Source organism: Pomacea canaliculata, linkage group LG2 (genome assembly GCF_003073045.1).
Source record: "Pomacea canaliculata isolate SZHN2017 linkage group LG2, ASM307304v1, whole genome shotgun sequence".
Classification (NCBI taxonomy): Eukaryota; Metazoa; Mollusca; class Gastropoda; order Architaenioglossa; family Ampullariidae; genus Pomacea; species Pomacea canaliculata.
Genome location: NC_037591.1, coordinates 38,912,067 through 38,932,993, shown reverse-complemented (window position 1 = coordinate 38,932,993; position 20,927 = coordinate 38,912,067). Strand labels below are relative to the sequence as shown.

At 42.7% G+C, this 20,927-nt stretch overlaps 2 protein-coding genes across 4 annotated transcripts in view; both read left to right on the top strand.

The window, feature by feature from the left end:
• Nucleotides 1-1,599: 1,599 nt before the first annotated feature.
• Nucleotides 1,600-5,974, top strand: LOC112556979 (F-box only protein 39-like). The gene is made up of 6 exons (XM_025226507.1): nucleotides 1,600-2,126; nucleotides 2,798-3,058; nucleotides 3,644-3,871; nucleotides 4,175-4,271; nucleotides 5,019-5,210; nucleotides 5,528-5,974. Exons 1-6 carry the CDS (start codon nucleotides 1,701-1,703, stop codon nucleotides 5,644-5,646), a joined length of 1,323 nt encoding a protein of 440 aa, XP_025082292.1. The 5' UTR covers nucleotides 1,600-1,700; the 3' UTR covers nucleotides 5,647-5,974.
• Nucleotides 5,975-12,341: 6,367 nt separating this feature from the next.
• LOC112556977 (F-box only protein 39-like) overlaps nucleotides 12,342-20,927 on the top strand; it is an 81,325-nt gene continuing 72,739 nt past the window's right edge. The window contains exons 1-6 of one of the 3 annotated variants that reach the window (XM_025226502.1): nucleotides 12,342-12,845; nucleotides 13,813-14,073; nucleotides 15,706-15,936; nucleotides 16,827-16,923; nucleotides 17,706-17,897; nucleotides 18,214-18,401. In XM_025226502.1, coding sequence (XP_025082287.1) covers nucleotides 12,405-12,845; nucleotides 13,813-14,073; nucleotides 15,706-15,936; nucleotides 16,827-16,923; nucleotides 17,706-17,897; nucleotides 18,214-18,341 — 1,350 coding nt within the window. In that variant the 5' untranslated portion in view covers nucleotides 12,342-12,404 and the 3' untranslated portion in view covers nucleotides 18,342-18,401. Of the gene's footprint in view, nucleotides 12,846-13,812; nucleotides 14,074-15,705; nucleotides 15,937-16,826; nucleotides 16,924-17,705; nucleotides 17,898-18,213; nucleotides 18,402-20,927 lie in introns of those variants that run through there. The other 2 variants (XM_025226505.1, XM_025226503.1) reach the window with 2 other exon arrangements.

The window sequence follows — 20,927 nt, the reverse complement described above, 5'->3', positions numbered from 1 at the left end:
ATAGAGAAACGGACAAACAAATACATGTATACAACAAACATGTAGACAAAATGAGACGATAGAAATGAAAGGCTGTTTAGACTCTGTAACACTAAGGATATAAAAGTAAAATATTTGCTGACCAACGTACAATAATTTATCGCCTTACTATACTCACAATAATAATGCCTCTAAGGGTCATTCTTTATCAACATCAAGGAATAAAAAGACCTTTAATAGATGAGCTCGGTTTATTACTTAAGACGGTAATGTAGAGGAATTACCAGAACATTTGTGTATGTGCATGCCCGCCGCTGATAATTCGGAGAACGTCAGGTAAAAACAAAACACAACCCAACCCAACCCAAATCAACCAACCAACCAACCAACCAGCCTGCCAGCCAGCGAGCCAACCAATCATAAAAAAATGCTCCCACAGACATTGTTGTATTTACACTATGAGTCCACACACACTTCTGTACTTGGACTATGCGCTCATAGACACTGACGTACTTGACTACACGTCCACAAACATTGATGTACATAGACTACTTCAGTGGTTCTCAACATGTGGGGCGCGACCCCCTGGGGGGTCGCGACGTGCCTACAAGGGGGTCGCGAAGGTGGTCATTTTTTTAAAAAGTTTCTTATACCGGTATTAGTGAAATTAGTTTACATTGTGTAACCGAGTGGTGCGGGGGCTCAAACTCCAAATCTCTTCTCCCTATTCAAGTACACTGACTCGGCATGTAGTGACTTCTCACTTCCAAAACTCAAAACACAATCCCCCTCTCAACAATTAAGCCTCCAATCTCCCTCCTCTCGCCTTTTGCCCTCTCTCTCCCCCAATCTCTCATCGCTGACTCCCCTCTCCCTCTCCAGCAATGAAAGTTCTTCTGCCATTTTCAACTTCGTATATGTGTGAGCAAGGATTGGCAGCACTGAAGTCTAAATACAGAAGTCGTGTGGACGCAGAGGCTGAGCTGCGAATAGCAGTGGGTACGAACATCGCACACAGGTTCGCTTCTCTATGCAACAGCAAGCAGGCTCAACCTTCTCATTAATCAAAGTGAGTGTCCAACAAAATAATATTTATTAGCACCACAGAATTTGCTTTAGTAAAATTTCATTAACAGTTATACTTCTTGCAGATACCAACTTTGTTCTTCCGTTGTTGAATTGCATTGATTTCCTCGACGCGGCGTTCGAGGTTAGCTAAGGCTTCCCCCCCCCCCCCCGTCTTCCACCGACCTAGCTGGCTAAGGGGGGTCGCGGACGTACCGGTGTTCGTCAGGGGGGTCGTCACATGTAAAAGGTTGAGAACCGCTGGACTACTTACTTGTAGCCACGGATTCCCTCCAGTTTTTGCACTGACGTAGAAGAAGCCAGTCTAGCTTACGAAGGACGAAGGCAGAGCGACGTCTGCACTGAGTGCAACCCATCAAACGAAACGAAAAATATGGTAGACACGGACATCCATTAAAAGTTTGTACATGTATCTTGGATATTACTCGACAACCTTGAGGACCTCGTCAAACACCGCCATCTTCTCTCTCTGTCAAGCGTGACGTATTATTAAGTTTTAACTCTGACGTATTCTGTGCTCTGACGCATCTTTCACAAAATGACGACAAATGAACACGTGACTTGTATGTGGGAACAACGCTCATCTGGTCACACCTTAGAGGAAAAGTACCTGTTGCTACTACAACCTTTCTACCATGGGTGCCAGGTTGACTATTTGGCCGACGCCAGCGGAAGGACGCCAAGACGTTCCATGGGACGCCCTCCCACAGGAGGCACTAGCCAAAATATTCAGTTACCTGTGTGATGGGGACAGGTGTCAAGCGTCCCTGGCCTGTAAGGCCTGGCACACAGTTTTTCGAATGGCCTGCCTCTGGCGTCGCCGCACTTTTGTGTTTCCAGGAAGCAAGACGCAGCAGGTCTGTAATGACGGCTTCCTCCGCGAGCACGGACAGCACGTGCAGCATGTGATTCTGGAGTTTGAATTTCAGAACAAAGCGGCTCTACAGTGCTTCCAAGCGTTCATCGACACAGCGAATGATTGCGCTGCTTTTCGATCAATCAAGGTTCGGCACCTTTGCTTCTCCTACCTGCCTAAGAGATGGACCGCTTATCGACCAAAGGTGCTATTTCTCTCTCAGTCTCTCTCTCCCTCTATGTGTTGTGTGTGTTGTGAGTGCGTGGTGTGTGTGTGTGTGTGTGGGGTGTGTGTGGTGTGTGTTTTGTGTGTTTTGTGTGCGTGCACAAGAGAAAGATGAGGTACTATAGACACACTGAGCAACGTAAAGATGAAGTACAAGATAGCAGCAGTATACAGTGAGGTACAGTGAGGCCTTTCACTTGAGTTTCAGTTAGTGCATTGCTATACTAAAAATGTCACATCACTACAACATCAGCCCTTTAGTTTTCCTATGTTTTAAACACGAACTTTACCTATACCCCTCGCTGAATACTAGATCGATCGTTTGAAATTACAGATCACTTCATTTTTTTTTCTGCGCGACGAAACAAGTAGATGGACAGTTGACAACGAGTCTTTGACAACAAGTCTTTGTCATCTGCTGGAAGGTCTCCGCGCCCTTATGTGACACCAACAATTAGAATTTAGGTCAACCAATGTCAATATTTCTACAAAAATAATAAAAATCCAAATTCGCAGCCTGTTTGTAGCAAGCTCTCGACACCCACACAATCTGCTAACATGCCAGCAACATTGAGCTTAACTGTGTGTTTGACTTGTGTTATCTTCTGATGTTGATGTCATCGTATCATCAGTTGCCCTCTCGTTGCCCAGATCGTGCAAGCCCTGTGTTTGCTGCTGAAACGGCAACCGATGCTGCAAGAGGCCGACTTTTACTTCTGCCAGTTCACACACAACGAGGGTCTGCAGGTGCTGAAGGCTCTCACTGGTGACCTGCGCTTGATGACCAGGCCGAATCTCATCAACCTCAACCTGGAAGCGTTCTTCCAGGCGCGGACACATTACATCAGCTTGAGGACCTTCACCGAGGTCATGGGTCGCTTTACCTCGCTCGCTTTCCTGCGTGTGGACCAGGTAGACCTTCGCCGTGCTTTCGTGTCAGTCGTGAGGTGTTTTGTAAATGCGACTCCCTCATGTGCCTCGATTCTTTAATAATTCTTCATTCCCTTCTTAAAGACGTTTTTCGCCGTACAAATAGCGGGGATGACCTCGGGGTTACGGGGGCACAGTAGTAGAAGTGGTCCCATGAATCTTACTCACGCCCTCTCCATCACTACAAACAACTACACATAGATACGTGAGGAAACTTCGTAGGACGATCAATGCAGGTGTCGAGCTAACTGACATTTCGGATTCCTTTGTTTTCCCAGATGTCCTGTGGTCCGATTTGTATTTCTTTTTATCATTTTAGACAGTTTGTTACTAAAGACTTTTCCAATCTGGGCATCTAACACTTAGCCTAAAGTAGTACTTGTCTTTCTTGATGATGCCTAGAAAAAGTATTTAACAACTCAGATACTTCATACCATGTCTGAAAACGACAGCAATTGTATACTTTGCAAGGTGTTCTAAAAAATGTCGATTTTTCATACATTATTAAGGTTAGTTTCTTTTTTTCACTCGTTAACACCTTCACTTTTCTTCCCCTGAACCATACAGCACTACCTGTGTGAGGCCGTGCTGGACAAGCTCATCACCGGCTGCGCACAAACGTTGCGCCACCTGGACATTGTGATGGACACGACGGTGGTGCACGCCATCGACTCGCACACCTGGTCGCTCGCTGTCCAGCGGTATCCGTCACTAACTGTCTCAGTGAGGTTATATGATGTATACACCTTGGAGGAGTACTCTCGTGTGCTCGTGGAGTCAATGCCTTTGACCAGAGTAAGTGCGCTGAACGGAGATTTGTTGGCATTTTTGTAACAACAACAGCAAGAAGAAGAAGAAGAAGAACAACAACAACAAAAACAACAACAGCAACAACAACAACAAACAACAACAACCCCATGAACAACAAAAACAACAATAATAAAACGAGGCAAGAAATCTGTCATCTTAGCGAGCTCTTCTTTTTGGTCAGCCTTTATGTCTGGGACACATGAGATGAATTGTTGTCCTTACTTGGGGTGAGGGACAATTGGTGTCCTTACAAACCCTCCTGGCGACATTTCTCTTCTTGTTCTGCAGGTGAGCTTTTGGGACATGAGCTGGATGCGTGACATAACGTTTGCTGACGTGGCGCGTTTCCTCGGATATGTCTCTGACATTTTCTTCAACACCATCGGTGAGGAGACCCTTTCCTTTCCCTCTAGCCTTTATTTGAGGTAAGAGGCCTCCACCACCGTCCCTAAGATGACAGTTCGATGATCGCCTTTGATGCTATAACATTTTTTGCAACAACAAGGTTAAATGATTCGCCGAATCGACGTTTCAGTAAGAGTTCCTCCCTCACTTTCCTTCAATAAAGTAACAAACAGCCAACAACTGTCAGACATTAAACTGCGGTTTGCTAGGAACCACAGCCCCAACGTTTTTCTGCTGACCTTCTAGAAGCAACTAGAAAAATACGTCGCTTGCTTAGACGTATATCTTCTTACACTCTGATTCCCTCCCCCACCTCTACGCTGACCTCCCTTAATTGCCATCTCGATGATCTACCCGATAACAGACATCAAAGAAGTTGGAATCGTTTGAAGATGACGGCAGAAGACGATGACCGGGAAAGGACAGAAAGCTCTAGAAACGTTCAGTCATGAATTTCATAATGTGGAATAATGTTTTCCGCTGATAGCCAGTCTCTGAAGGTTGTTAAACAAGCAAACAAATAAATAAAGAAACGAAAACCTGCGGCACGTTTTTAGAAATGCGTGCCTATTCCTTATAAACTCCACCCATCATTAACAGAATCAATCCCAGTAAGTGATGTCTTTATTTTCTTTGTTCATAGCACGTGGTCACGAATGAACAGAAGAATGAACAGGCAGGAAGAACCAGAAAAGTGCTGAGTGATGCAGTTCTGCTTCTGTTTCAGAGGTAGTGGGAGTAAGTGATAATAGGTGCCTGACGTTGGGCTTGGAGGCTGAGGGATACCTGGAAATGGAAATAGCACTATTCAACCTCATCGAGAGATGTGTACCACTAAATCGACTTTTTCTGTCCATGCCACTGAAGCCAGAGACACTGGACAAACTGTCACGTGTTGTAGCCGCCCGCGCACAGAATGGTTATTTACATCTCTTTCCTAAATGTTATTTCAGACTACTGATACCTGAATATTGTTTTTATATTATTGATAACTTCTCTGCATGCATTGATCGGACTTCTATTATTATTCACTGTTGATTTTTTACGTTTATTACTGTAAATTTTACCTTTTTTGTGTTTATCATGCGAAATGTCATGATACACGAGATCTCGTATTATTATTTTATTTTGAGTGCTACCTTGACTTCCAGCGCAAGATATCAAATTACTTATTATTGTATAAAACAATAAACATGTTTTGCTTTATAGATTGAAATTTCCTTTATTATTTTGCAGAAATGAAACGACTGGAGGTGACGGTTGTTGATGAAGACATGTCACCAGAATATATCGAGGAACGATGGCCGAGACTGTGTGCCTTAAGCTTTGATGACCTTCTTTTCGACGATTTTTAAAATTTTTTAATAACTTATTATTGCCTCGTTAGTTTTACTAACGATCGTGAACAAAACTAAATATTTGAAATCACAACTTCTGAATCAATCTTTTTCTGTCTTTTTTTAGTCTGTTTTTAAAAGCAAAACTTAAATGGCGGATGAAGTCGTCTACTTTATACTGGAGATGACAGCAAGTTTATTTTTCACACTTGAACCGTTCTTCGACCTGCTGCTGCTGCTAATGATGATGATGATCATGATGATGATTGATAATAGATGATGATGGTAATGATGATGATGAAATTTATATATCACCAGACCAAAAGAACGAGACATCTGTAAATACATGCGCACGCAATATTTGACAGAAACACAGAGAGACATCACACACTCAGTGGAGTACGATTACTATTTGCATGGATCCACATGCCCACCCACACACCCAGATTCATACAAGCACGTGGTTACGATGATTGCAAGAAGCTTCAGCCGCAAGCTGCCTTGGTGTTCACTTGGATGCAAATGGATTAAAGCACGGTAGTGGCCATAGCAACCAGCTATTGACTTTCAACTCTGTCCAAGAAATAAATATAACACCCATAAGTATAAACTGTCACCAGACACACAAACCACCCAATGGTATGCAGAATATTTGTAATCGACATTAGAAGCGACTAAGTTGTGCAACAAAGAAGACATTAATGACTTTCATAACGAGAAGTGATCGCAGTTCAGAAAACAAACTAAACCACAGTCTGAAGATGAGGAGAGCATCAACAAGGACATAGCCAGGCGCTGACATAGCGACCATGGCATTATTCAATGAACCTGAAGCTGAAGTTTAAAGCGAGGCGACTCTCAAGTATCCCAAATTCTCTCAGATGTGGAGAAAGTGCAAGACCGAATGTTCCAGAAGTCTTCAAGGCAACAGTTGGAGGAACATTTGGAGCACTGAACCTGGTGGAGGGAGATGCAGACACCCTCGCTGGAAACATTAAAGGGGCGCTACTGTCGACAGCATAGGAGGGTCTTGGGCGACATAGGAATAAGAAACAAGCATTGATCACGAATGACATCCTAGATCTCTATGAACAAAGGAGGCCTTGAAGAAAGAAGAGAAAAACAAAACCCGAAAATGTTTCCAATTACATGGAAGTGATTTGTGCCATCAAGAAAGGGATGAAGGCAGCTAGAGAGAACTGGATGGAGAGCAGTAATTAGACGAGGTAACTAAACACAAATCCTATCTAATTCCATGCAAGTAATACAAAACATCGTTTTAACTGTGTTCAAAAGGTGTTGTGAGTTACATATTTAGTGTGCGCATCCACAAAACATTTTGTTTCTCGTCGAAATACGTGGTCCAGCCAACCCTCCCCGTCTCCAAAAGAACTACAAACGGACAATTTTACCAAACGGATCGAAAATGTTCAGGCGGACTTTACTTGTTCTGCATGACAGTGAAAACAATGAACCTTCTAAACATCATTTAGGAAGTTAATTGTACAGCCGGGTGATTAGAACACTGACATCGGGTGATGCGCACAATGCCAGATCGATCCTGGGATGGCGCATCATGTTTCCACCACCTGATCCAGATGTTGAATGGGAGTGGGTACATGTTTCTTTAGAAATTGTAAAAGATTCACTCTTAGTTTGGAGTAGAAATAAATCTTTTTAGTATTTCAATAACAAGTGTTTTATTCTGTAAGAAAACACAAACATCACATCTTTTTGTTGTTGTGCCTTCTGTTTGTGGAAGTCACAGTTCGCTGCCTTCTTGACGATGCAGCAATGGCGTCCATTGATAAAGTCTGTCAAAGACCGGCAGAGCCTGAATATCTGTCATTGCACGTGAACTGTTTGTCGGTGAGCTTGTGGCAGCCACGCGACCAACACAAGTATCGCACACCTTTGTTCAAGACTCATTCCCATAAAAATGGACACCGAATAGTATATACACATCGACAAATGAGAACGTGGGACAGCGACCTTACAAACAACCTCGGAATTATAACGAATTCAGTTAATCCTTTTTATGTCTTGAGACACGCTGACCGACAAACACTTTCTCTCAGTCTTTGATATGAAGGATCCAGTATTGGATCTCATCGTTGGCTTGGTATTCAGATTATGCCAGTCGTGTCCAGATGAAGTTCTCCGTGGATCTTGTCATTCAGGACGGCATTCAGATGATTCCAAATCGTTCCAGATGTTTCCGGATAATCAGAGTTCGGCAGCCTTCTAGAACTTTGGTCACATTATTAGTGTCCACTGCGCATGTGTAGAAATATTCGCACGAGTGGTGCTGGTGCCAGTCCTTATCATGCGGGGTCAACATTTTCTTCATGGTTATCTCCCCTCGTACGATTTTCTGCACAAAGAAATTTGTTTTGATGAGTAATATAGAGCAGATTTTACTGATACTTGATAGAACTCTTAGATGACAACTGGATCACAGAATTAATGGACAAGAATAAAAAAAATTTTAATTTACGTTTGTGTTGAATACTTGCGATAGACATGCCGTGGAGAGAATATCCGAAAGTAGTTTGCCGCATGGAGTTTCAGGTGTGTGGAGAATCGACCTTTGTCGATCAATTGACTGTTAGTCGGAATGTAGTGAAAGTTACCGATACTTTGCATCGGAGAACATCTAGCGAAATGTTATTGCCAGATCAAGGTTGTGTTGAGGAGACAAAGAGGCAGATACCCTGAGCCTGTAAATTACTTCAAGTATTTGAATTTATTGACAGTAATTTCATTCGAATCTAGGCTTCAACTTAGAAAATTAAATTATGTTTTACAATTTATAATTGAGCATGTAAGGCGTTTGTCCACGTGGATGTGAGCTCAATGAGCTACACACACGATAGATTACAAAACAAACGGACAAACAAATACAAGTATACAACAAAGATGTAGACAAAATGAGACGATAGGAATGAAAGACTGTTTAGACTCTGTAACACTAAGGATATAAAAGTAAAATATTTGCTGACCAACGTACAATAATTTATCGCCTTACTCTACTCTAAATAATAATGCCTATCAGGGTCATTCTTTATCTACATTGAGGAATAAAAAGACCTTTAATAGATGAGCTCGGTTTATTACTTAAGACGGTAATGTAAAGGAATTACCAGAATATGTGTGTATGTGCGCGCGCACACAAAATATATAATCAGTTACGAGTGAACATAAAAATGCCTAATGCTCTGCTTGTCTGTCGATGATAGGAACAGTTTGAACAGTATTGCTCATGTTAGTTATAAGATCATTGGTGTCAAGCAGAGGAATTTGAGTTCTTATTGCAATTAGTAAATTGTCGGGAAATTATCATTTAGTCAATACCTGAACATGTCCTCGGAGGAGAACATATTTTTATTATTAAGGCCAGGTACCTGCAAAAAATAAATCTTTCAATGTGTTACTACACATAACTTTAACATTACTAATAAAATTAATTATTTTATTCACTTTTAGAAAAGTCAACATGGTTGGGTTGTGTACCCAAATGCTGACCAGGCTTCAGAGAAGTACACAGTAATAAAAACAATGGTGTTTGCAAACATTGAGCAACACAGTTATAGGTTTAGTTAGTGATATAGAAGTTCAGTGTCCACTAGCTTCATGGTTTTATGCTATCTTTGGTCTTTTGCTAACATTTAGTGATGCTGTCTCACATATTGCTTTCAATTTTTGTGAACATCTACTGAAGTAGCAGCATTAGTAGGAAACACTCTCATCTTTCTTAGCCTTCAGTTACAGGATGATGGGATGATCATCAACATATAATTCTCTCATTACAGAAATTATTTCAAAAGCTTATAGGAGAGTATAACCTATTCTTGAAGCCCTATGCTCCACTGGGGGCGAATAGGAATAAGAAGAAGTATAACTTATTCATGAATTCTAGAAATACATCAGTGAGTGCACCAGAATTTAATAAGCTGCTCGTGTTCTGTTCCTCTGTATGCTAGGATTATTTTATGAATTATACATCTGTAGTCACATGGATTATAGATGTTTGAATTTTGTAGCTAGGTGGTTCCTTATTTTCTGTCAAAGATTTATGGGAAAAGCACCAGCTGCCTGACCTTTTAGGGGCTGACAATGATGTGCTCTCTAGATACTGAATGGCTACAGACTTGAGTAGAGAGGAGTTTTCATTCTATTTGTCAAGAGTGTTGCACATAATTGTCTTCACGCATTCTCTTTGTTACATTTGGTTTGAGTAAGACAATGCAACCCCCACCCAACCTTTGTTATCTGTGCAAATGATTTAAAGCTGTTTCCTTACATTCCAGACAAAGTAGATACATAACTAGCATTGCAAGTTCACTCGAATTTGTAAATGTTCACATCTAGTCTTGATTACTACCGAGGTTTGCAGCAGAAATTACAACTTCGCTTTATTTTCAGCAGACAGCAGAATTCAGTTCACTAAGTTACTATTTTTAGCTGCTACGACGGTCTAAGAACGTCCTCGTGGTTTTTATTCTTTCGCACGTGGCATTGTGAGAAGAAATGAGCGTGTGACAGGCACAATGAACATTGAATATTAACGTTAATGTCCCAGAAAGAAAATACACCAGCATTAGCTGTGAGTTACTGTCGACATTTACATCCGGAGGCCATGACAGTTGCATTGCGGGATACCCGAACACTGCCGAAGTGTGTTCGTGTGACCTATGACCACGTCGAGGTCGGCGTTAGTGAATTCTGATTGGCTATATGCAAAGTATCTTACGCATGCGTCCATCTAAGGAAATTTCCGACCCTTTGTGTCGTCTAGAAAAGAGCTCGAATCATAGCGTAGGAGCTTCTATCGGCCTTGAACCAGCCTTTGTTTGAAAGGTCACGGAATGACCTTTCGTCCGGTATGCGATGTGACGATGTTTCGCACGTGATGGAGTGTGTTGCGATGTCCCAAACATTCTCTATTCACACTAATTTTGCGCTCGGCAAAAGTAAATAGGATAGGAGTAGATGTTTATATTGACAAAATAGACATATTTCTAGATTGTTCTATGAAAAACCACTTGGTGAGTGAATAGAACAGACTTTGAACTTTCACAATATGAAGACACCGCGACTGCCGCCATTCTCCGGGGGCAAGAACGACACAGCGCTGGACCTGTGGAGGTATGAACTGATGTGTTTGCGGGGGCGGTATACAGACGCTGTAGTGTTGGAGGCTGTCCGCCGTTCTTTGAGAGGCGAGGCGGCCAGAGTGGCCATGGGTCTGGGCTCGCGACACTGTTGCAGAAATTTGAGTGTATTTTCGGTCTCGTGGTGTGTGACCAAGACCTACTCGGGTCCTTCTACACTGCGCGCCAGGGGAGAATGTCACGCAATGGCGGTGTCGCATAGAAGACATCCTGACACAAGCCCTGAGTTCGTGCACACAAGACAAGCGCTGGAAAGCAAGCGGCGGTCAACGCTGCACAATCCATCCCGGCCGAAGACTGGAGTGCAGAGGTGAGGAAGCTGTCGGCCGAGGTGCAGTCGTTGCGGCGCCAACTGCACCAAGGTCCAGGCAACGAACCTGCGGCGGGCAGAGCGCCAAACCAGCGGCCACCATGCACCCGCTACTATGACGACGGGCCTACATGCTTCAGGTGTGGCGGCAAGGACCACATCAAAGTGGGGTGTCGCATGCGCATTGACCATCTGCACAAGACCCTAAACTACTGTCCTGCAGAAAGGGGCAATGGGTTGACCAACGTCAGCCGGCACACGGCCCCGCTTGCGAGAAAACATTGATAGGACCCAGCACGTGTGTAGACGTCTGCATCGAAGGTGTAACCACGGCAGCGCTGCTGGATACAGGTGCCACTGTATCAACGGTGACGGAGACATAGATTCGCCAGAAACTGGCACACCTGGCCGTCCGTCCGCTTCAAGAAGTGCTACGTGTTGAGTGTGCGGATGGCCGAATGCTCCCGTACTTAGGATACATTCAAGCGGACATACGAGTGGAGGGGGCAGGGCTGATAGTCTCCCCTGCCTACTGCTGGTCATCCCAGCAACCAGATATAGTGACAGTGTTCCGGTGCAGCTAGGTACTAATGTCCTGGAACAGCTTGTGCACCAGGCACAGGACAAGCAGGACGCACAGCTACAACCAGTATTGCAACGCTCCTTTCGCTGCCTAGCGATGCGGAACCGAGCGACGCGCATGAATCGCAACAAGCCGTACGCGTGCGGTTTACAGACAACGACACTGCGCAGTTAACAATGTTCCGAGTGAAAGTGCCATGGGTATGACCGAGGCGGCACCAAACTGTGTAAACTCAGTGGTTATCTCGCCTGATTTGACAGTGAAACAGCAGTCGCACACAGACGTGATTAGTGTGCGAACCGGTGAAAATGAGAGCGACAGTGACACGTCATCATTTAATTGTTTTAAGTAATAATACTTCATCAGGGTACTGATATAGCGAATTTAATAAACCTTTGACTGAACACAGACTACATTTGCAAATGATAAAGTGAACAGCCGAGTGGTTAGAGCGCTGTAGTCCGAACTGAGAGGCGAGTACATGTATCTTGGATATTACTCGACAACCTTGAGGACCTCGTCAAACACCGCCATCTTCTCTCTCTGTCAAGCGTGACGTATTATTAAGTTTTATCTCTGACGTATTCTGTGCTCTGACGCGTCTTTCACAAAATGACGACAAATGAACACGTGACTTGTAGTCGGAACAACGCTTCGTCTGGTCACACGTGAGAGCTAAAGTACCTGTTGCTGCTACAAGGATTTTACCATGAGTGCCAGGTTCCCTGTTCGGCCGACGCCAGCGGAAAGACTCAAAGACCTCCCTGCTGTCCCATGGGACGCCCTCCCACAGGAGGCACTAGTAAATGTGTTTAGCTACCTGTGTGATGGGGACAGGTTGGAAGCGTCCCTGGCCTGTAAGGCCTGGCACAGAGTCTTTACAATGGCCTGCCTCTGGCGTCACCGCACTTTTAAGTTTCGAGGAACCAAGATGCAGCAGGGGTGTTATGACGGATTCCTCCACGAGCACGGACAGCACCTGGAGCACATGATTCTGGAGTTTGCTAAACCCAACACAGCCGTCGTACAGTGCTTCGAAGCATTCGTGGCCACAGCGAATAAGTGCGCTGCACTCAGACTTCTGTCAATCAAGGTTCGGGTCCTCTGGTTCTCCTTACAGCGGAAGGGATGGTCCGCTTATCGAACAAAGGTGCTATTTCTCTCTCAGTCTCTCTCTCCCCCTCTGTGTGTTGTGAGTGTGTGGTGTATGTGGTGTGTGTGTCTTGTTTGTGTGTGTAGTGTGTGTGGTGTGTGTGAGAGATTATTTTCTTCTTCTTTTTTTTTTAATTTAAATGTTTCTATCTTTATTGAGAAAACAAGTTTGATTACGGATAACACAACTACCAAAATAAACAGAAATTGGAGATAACACGCGCTACCTTTTTATGTGGACTACGTCCCTTGGATCAGTTTATCCTTTGACAGTTGTTTAATAATGATGATAATGAGAACTTATAACGCACCGCATCACGACCACGACAGATCGCACTGTCTGCGCAGACCACTAAGGAAAAATGAAAGATAACAGCCAGTAAACAGTGAGGTACTATAGACACACTGAATGAGGTACTATAGACACACTCAACAGCATAAAGATGAGGTACTATAGACACAATGAACAACATAAAGATGAAGTACAAGGTAGCAGCAGTAGACAATGAGGTACAGGGAGGCCTTTCACTTGAGTTTCAGTTAGTGCATTGCCACCTCACTACAACATCAGCCCTTTAGTTTTCCTATGTTTTAAACACCAACTTTACCTATTCCCCTCGCTGAATACTAGCTCGATCGTTTGAAATTACAGATCACTTCATTTTTTTTTTTCTGCTCGAAGAAACAAGTAGATGCACAGTTGACAACGAGTCTTTGACAACAAGTCATCTGCTGGAAGGTCTCCGCGCCCTTAAGTGACACGAACAATTAGAATTTAGGTCAACCAATGTGAATATTTCTACAAAAATAATAAAAATACAAATTCACAGCCTGTTTGTAACAAGCTCTCGACACCCACACAATCTGCTAACATGCCAGCAACACTGAGCATAACTGTGTGTTTGAGTTGGGTTATCTTCTGATGTTGATGTCATCGAATCATCAGCTTCCTTGTCGTTGCCCAGATCGTGCAAGCCCTGTGTTTGCTGCTGAAACGGCAACCGATGCTGCAAGAGGCCGACTTTTTCTTCTGCCAGTTCACACACAACGAGGGTCTGCAGGTGCTGAAGGCTCTCACTGGTGACCTGCCCTTGATGACCAGGCGGAATATCATCTCTCTGAGCCTGAGAGAATACTTCGAGGTTGGGACACATTACATGAGCTTGAGGACCTTCTCCGAGGTCATGGGTCGCTTTCCCTCGCTCGCTTTCCTGCATCTGGACCAGGTAGACCTTCGCCGTGCTTTCGTTTCAGACGTGAGGTGTTTTGTAAATGTGACTCCCTCATGTGCCTCGATTCTTTAATAAATCTTCATTCTCTTCTTAAAGACGTTTTTCGCCGTACAAATAGCGGGGATGACCTCGGGGTTACGGGGTCGCAGTAGCAGAAGTGGTCCCATGAATCTTCCTCACGCCCTCTCCATCACTACAAACAACTACATATAGATACGTGAGGAAGCTTCGTAGCACGAGCAATGCAGGTGTTGAGCTAACAGAATTTAGCATCTTATACTTTGAATAGCTCGTATTATCAAAGTGTGAAATATGTATGATAGTAAGTGTTATAAAGTCTAATAATGTTATAGTCAGATGGAGAAAACTCATTTTGGTGACCTTTTCTGCAATAAGACAGGTTACACTTTTACTCAGTGACTTCGTTATTTGTCCCAGAAGGCGTCTCTGAAAATGTCGGGTAAAGAAATAATGAGCGAGGATTTCTCTGTCGTACCTAGCAAAGACAATATATAAAGTCTTTTGTACTCAGTCAGATGTGTCCGCAGCCCTTGTTGGACAGAGGGTCAGAATGTTCACGCTCAACTTTAATTTTGGTTTTTCTTTTGCACTTATTTTCAAACGACATGTATTTTTGACAGACATTTTGCCAATTTTTGAAGTCTTTAAAACTGCAAAGAAGATACGATAACTCTCTTCCATTGAAGGTCTGGAGAGACCTCACCTGAATTTCCTTCATTGTTATCTTGGTATCAGGAAGACAATTTGACAAAGTTCATCTGTAAAGTTCTGCCATACTGCAGCTGCTTTCTTTCAAATGATTAAACCTCAATGTAATATAGTATTTCCCAAAATATGAATGAATAATCATCGTCATATTTTCTTCCAAGTATTGCTCATGCTTTGTCAAGGATTCTATTATCGGATACAGTACAGCGTGTCCGTTCTCGACTTCATGCATGGATACATTCATCAATCAGTGCATGGATGTATCGATGCGCATTTGCATAACATTTACTCTTTATTTATAGTATATCTAATAATAAGATGTGAACACACGTGTATGTATGTGGTCAACATTATTTCATTCGTTATATGTTCGTCCAGATTTCTGTTCTTTCTATTACATATGTTATCGGCATTGTGCAAAACCTGGCATTCTATAGAATACCTAGGTAACATATACAATGCTGGAAATGGGTGTCAATGTATGAAATATATCATATTTCACAAATTTCCTAGATATTCTATATAATACTTAAAAGACAACCGGCAGACTGTAGAATGCTGGCGAGAATTCAATGCAGGATAAATGTCGACAAAAATAACAGGGAAGACATGGATAGCGAAGAACCTTCCCCTCCTTTCTGCCACATGTTCGCTAATAAAGATTTTTCCAATCTGGGCATCTAACACTTAGCCTAAAGTAGTACTTGTCTTTCTTAATGATGCCTAGAAAAAGTATGTAACAACTCAGATACTTCATACCATATCTGAAAACGACAGGAATTGTATACATTGGCAAGGTGTTCCATAAAATTCCTCTTTTTCATACATTAATAAGATTACACAGTTTCTTTTTTCCACTCGTTAACACCTTCACTTTTCTTCTCCTGAACCATACAGCATTACCTGTGTGAGGCCGTGCTGGACAAGCTCATCACCGGCTGCGCACAAACGCTGCGCCACCTGTACATTGTGATGGACAACAGGAACGATCACGCCATCGACTCGCACACCTGGTCGCTCGCTGTCCAGCGGTGTCCGTCACTGACTGTCACAGTGAGGTTAGATGTATGCTATCTCTTCGAGGATTACTACTCTCGTGTGCTCGTGGCGTCAATGCCTTTGACCAGAGTAAGTACGCTGAAAGGGGATTTGTCGGCATTTTTTTTGACAATAATAATACGCTTCTTTTTGGTTAGCCTTTAACTTTGGGACACATGAGATGAATTGTTGTTCTTTCCATGTGACCAGTCATCTTACAAAATTATCTCTCTTCTCTACCCAAAGCAGATCGGTGTTTTTTGACCAGATAAGTGAAATTTAAAGAAAGCAGTGTTTAATGACAACAAGAGAGTTTTGTGAGTTAAGTAGATGTGTCTGTAGAGAACCTCCTGGTCAACGAAAATCCGAAGAACACTTGCGGTGCTAGTGTTGTTATCAGAATGAAGACGATTGGAACAAAGAGCCTGGGAGAAGATTAACGACAATATCTTCCAAATTAGTTTTAAGTTAGGATTTCTGGTGCAAAAATTGCTCTCGTGCCCATTACGAGAGCAAGTTAAAATGCTTAAAAGAAAAGTATGAAATGGAGCGAGAGGCGAGAGGCAAGAAAGCGATGAAACACGTGCAAACCGCTACTTCGTGAAGTGAGAAAAAAGACTGTCTTTCACAGAATGTCCAGGTCTACACTCCACGGTCCACATTGGACCCATCGCTATGTCCATTTCAATGGCATGTTTCGAAAAGCTCCCCAACATGTGTTCAATGTATCAACACATCCTGTGCGTGTATTGATATGTTTGTGCTCTATACGCATGTGTTTGAGGACTGATTTGTGTGTGTAAGTGAGAGAGAGAGAGAGTGAGAACGAGAGAACTGATGGGTGAGGATGGATGGACGTGGGCATATAAGAGTTTGCTTGCAGTTGATAAAGGGAAAGAGCAAAGAGTCCTTACTTGGGGTGAGGGAGAATTGGTGTCCTTGCAAACCCTCCTGGAGACATTTCCCTTCTTGTTCTGCAGGTGTTTCTATGGGACACGTGCGGGAGGCGTGACATAACATTTGCTGACGTGGCGCGTTTCCTCGGCTATGTGTCAGAACTTTTCTTCAACACCATCGGTGAGGAGACCCTTTCCTTTCCCTCTAGCCTTTATTTGAGGTAAGACCTCCACCTTCTCCCTGAGATGACAGTTCGATGATCGCCTTTGATGCTATAACATGTTTTGCAACAACAAGGTTCAATGATTCGCCGAATCGACGTTTCAGTAAGAGTTCCTCCCTCACTTTCCTTCAATAAAGTAACAAACAGCCAACAACTGTCAGACATTAAACTGCGGTTTGCGAAGTACCACAGCCCCAACGTTTTTCTGCTGACCTTCTAGAAGCAACTAGAAAAATACGTCGATTGCTTAGACGTATATCTTCTTACACTCTGATTACCTCCCCACCTCTACGCTGACCTCCCTTAATTGCTGTCTCGATGATTTACCCGATAACAGACATCAAATGAGTTGGAATTGTTTGAAGATGACGGCTGAGAGGACGATGTCCGGAAAAGGACAGAAAGCTCTAGAAACGTTCAGTCATGAATTTCATATTGTTTAATAATGTTTTCCGCTGATAGCCAGTCTCTAAAAAAATCTCCTTCGTTGTATTTCCATGCTGAGAAGGTTTTTAAAGAAGCAAACAAATACATAAACAAACAAAAACCTGCGGCACGTTTTTAGAAATGCGTGCCTATTCCTTATAAACTCCACCCATCATTAACAGAATCAATCCCAGTAAGTGATGTCTTTATTTGCTAACTTTGTTCATAGCACGTGGTCACGAATGAACAGATGAATGAACAGGCAGGAAGCACCAGAAAGGTGCTAAGGGATGCAGTTCTGCTTCTGTTTCAGAGGAAGTGTGCCTAAAGGCTGAAAAATTCCTGAAGGTGGACGACGAGGCTGAGCGATACCGTAAGATGGAAAAGGCAGTTGTAAAGCTCAACGAGAGATGCGTCCAACTCAAGAGACTTTATTTTTGTATCCCCCTGAAGCCAGAGACACTGGACAAACTGTCACGTGTTGTAGTCGCCCGCCTACAGAATGGTTATTTACATCTCTTTCCTAAATGTTATTTCAGACTACTGATACCTGAATATTGTTTTAATATTATTGATAACTTCTCTGCGTATATTGATCACACTTCTATTATTATTTAATGTTGATTTTTTACGTTTATTATTGTAAATTTTACCTTCTTTGTGTTTATTCTAAGATGTACTGATCCACGAGATCTCGTTTTATTTCTTTTATTTTGAGTGCTACCTTGACTTCCAGCGCAAGATATCAAATTACTTATTATTGTATAAAACAATCAAAATGTTTTGATTTATAGATTGAAATTTCCTTTATTATGTTGCAGAAACGAAACGACTGGAGGTGACGGTTGTTCATGTAAAGATGTCACCAGGATATATCCAGGAAAGATGGCCGACATTGCTTTCTCTGAGCCGTGATGAGTTTCTTTACGATGATTTCAAAAATTTTTGAATGACCTGCTATTGCCTCGTTAGTTTTACTAACGATCGTGTGCAAAACTAAATATATTGAATCATGATTTCTAAATCAAGCTTTCTCTGTCTTTGTTTAGTCTGTTTTTAAAAGCATAACTGAAATGGCGGATGAAGTCGTCTACTTTACACTGGACATGACAGTAAGTTTATTTGTTTACAGTTGAACCGTTCATCGACCTGCTGCTGCTGCTCCTGATGATGATGATGATGATGATTGATAATGATTGATGATGATTGATGATGATGATGATGATGATGATGATGATGATGATGATGATGATGATGATGATGATGGTGATGCTTATTTTCAAATCACCATTCCCAAGAGCAAGCCACATCACAAGCTCTGTACATACATGCGCACGCAATATCAGACAGAAACACAGAGAGACATCACACTGTCAGTGGACTACGATTACTATTTGCATGGATCCACATGCCCACCCACACACCCAGATTCATGCAAGCACGCGGTTACGATGATCGCAAGAAGCTGCAGCCGCAAGCTGCCTTGGTGTTCACTTGGATGCAAATGGATTAAAGCACATGAAGTAATTTATTGGCTCAGTGTATCTACCTCTTTGTCTCATCAACACAACCTTGATCTTTTCTTTCAAAATTGCAAAAGATTCACTCTTAGTTTGGAGTAGAAATAATTCTTTTTAGTATTTCAATAACAAATCTTTTATTCTGTAAGAAAACACAAACATCACATCTTTTTGTTGTTGTGCCTTCTGTTTGTGGAAGTCACAGTTCGCTGCCTTCTTGACGATGCAGCAATGGCGTCCATTGATAAATTCTTTCAAAGACCGGCAGAGCCTGAATATCTTTCATTGCACGTGATCTGTTTGTCAGTGAGCTTGTGGCAACCACGCGACCAATACATGTATCACACACCTTTGTTCAAGACTCATTCCCATAAAAATGGACACCGTATAGTATAAACACATCGACAAATGCGAACGTGGGACAGCGACCTTACAAAGAACCTCGGAATTTTAACGAATTCAGTTAATCCTTTTTATGTCTTGAGACACGACGACCGACAAACACTTTTTCTGTTCCCAGTCTTTGGTATGAAAGATCCAGTATTGGATCTCATGGTTGGCTTGGTATTCAGATTATGCCAGTCGTGTCCAGATAAAGCTCTCCGTGGATCTTGTCATTCAGGACGACATTCAGATGATTCCAAATCGTTCCAGATGTTTCCGGATAATCAGAGTTCGGCAGCCTTCTAGAACTTTGGTCACATTATTAGTGTCCACTGCGCATGTGTAGAAATACTCGCACGTGTGGTGCTGGTGCCAGTCCTTATCATGCGGGGTCAACATTTTCTTCATGGTTATCTCCCCTCGTACGATTTTCTGCACAAAGAAATTTGTCTTGATGAATAATATACAGCAGATTTTACTTATACTTGATAGAACTCTTATACGACAACTGGATCACAGAATTAATGAACAAGAATAATAAATATTTTAATTTACGTTTATGTAGAATTCTTGCGATAGACATGCCGTGGAGAGAATATCCGAAAGTAGTTTGCCGCATGGAGTTTTCAGGTGTGTGGAGAATCGACCTTTGTCGATCAATTGACTGTTAGTCGGACTGTAGTGAAAGTTACCGATACTTTGCATCGGAGAACATCTAGCGAAATGTTATTGCCAGATCAAGGTTTTGTTGAAGAGACTGTCACGGACCAGTCTATTAGGAACAGGGGGTTGTTTCCTCTGTCTTTTGTTTTTCAAAGATTATTGCCCTTACCTTACATATATGAGTGTGTTGATTGCGTCGTGGTTTCGCGTCAGAATCCGACGTCATTTTATGACGCAATTTGAGAGGGACGTAAGGTGAAAATTATTTGGAAGAGAGCAGACGGCAATGAGCAGGGAAGAGAGGCGGACGGAAAGTGTGTGTGGTGTTCGCTTCGGATATTGTGTGTGTCGATTCCTGCTGATTTATGAGTGGTGCCCGCTTTGGATCATATGTTGATCCCCAGGAGTATATTTGTGGTGCCCGCTTTGGGTCATGTGTTGATCCCCAGGAGTATATTTGTGGTGCCCGATTTGGATCATGTGTTGATCCCCAGGAGTATATTTGTGGTGCCCGCTTTGGGTCATGTGCTGATCCCCAGGAGTATATTTGTGGTGCCCGCTTTGGGTCATGTGCTGATCCCCAGGAGTATATTTGTGGTGCCCGATTTGGATCATGTGTTGATCAAAGTGCCCAGTCAGCACCTATTATTATTATTAAGCAAAGGAACGTGTATGTGGTTTCTTCTAATCGTTTGTGTGTGTGGATATCAGTCAAGTGTGGGCAAGACTACACCACTGTTGGACAAGGGGCAGAGAGGATTTTACCTAGACCTTGCAATTTTGGGTGTGAGTAACTAAGACTAACGATTTATTCAAAAACATACGACAGTTGGAAGTATATTGAAATGGACATGTGTATGTCGTCTTGGTGACATTAAGAGAACTGTTGGAGTTACAAGGCGCTGTGTGGAAGACCTATGGACTTTGTATATATTTAGTTAATGTTGATTGATTTAAAGTTTGATTCC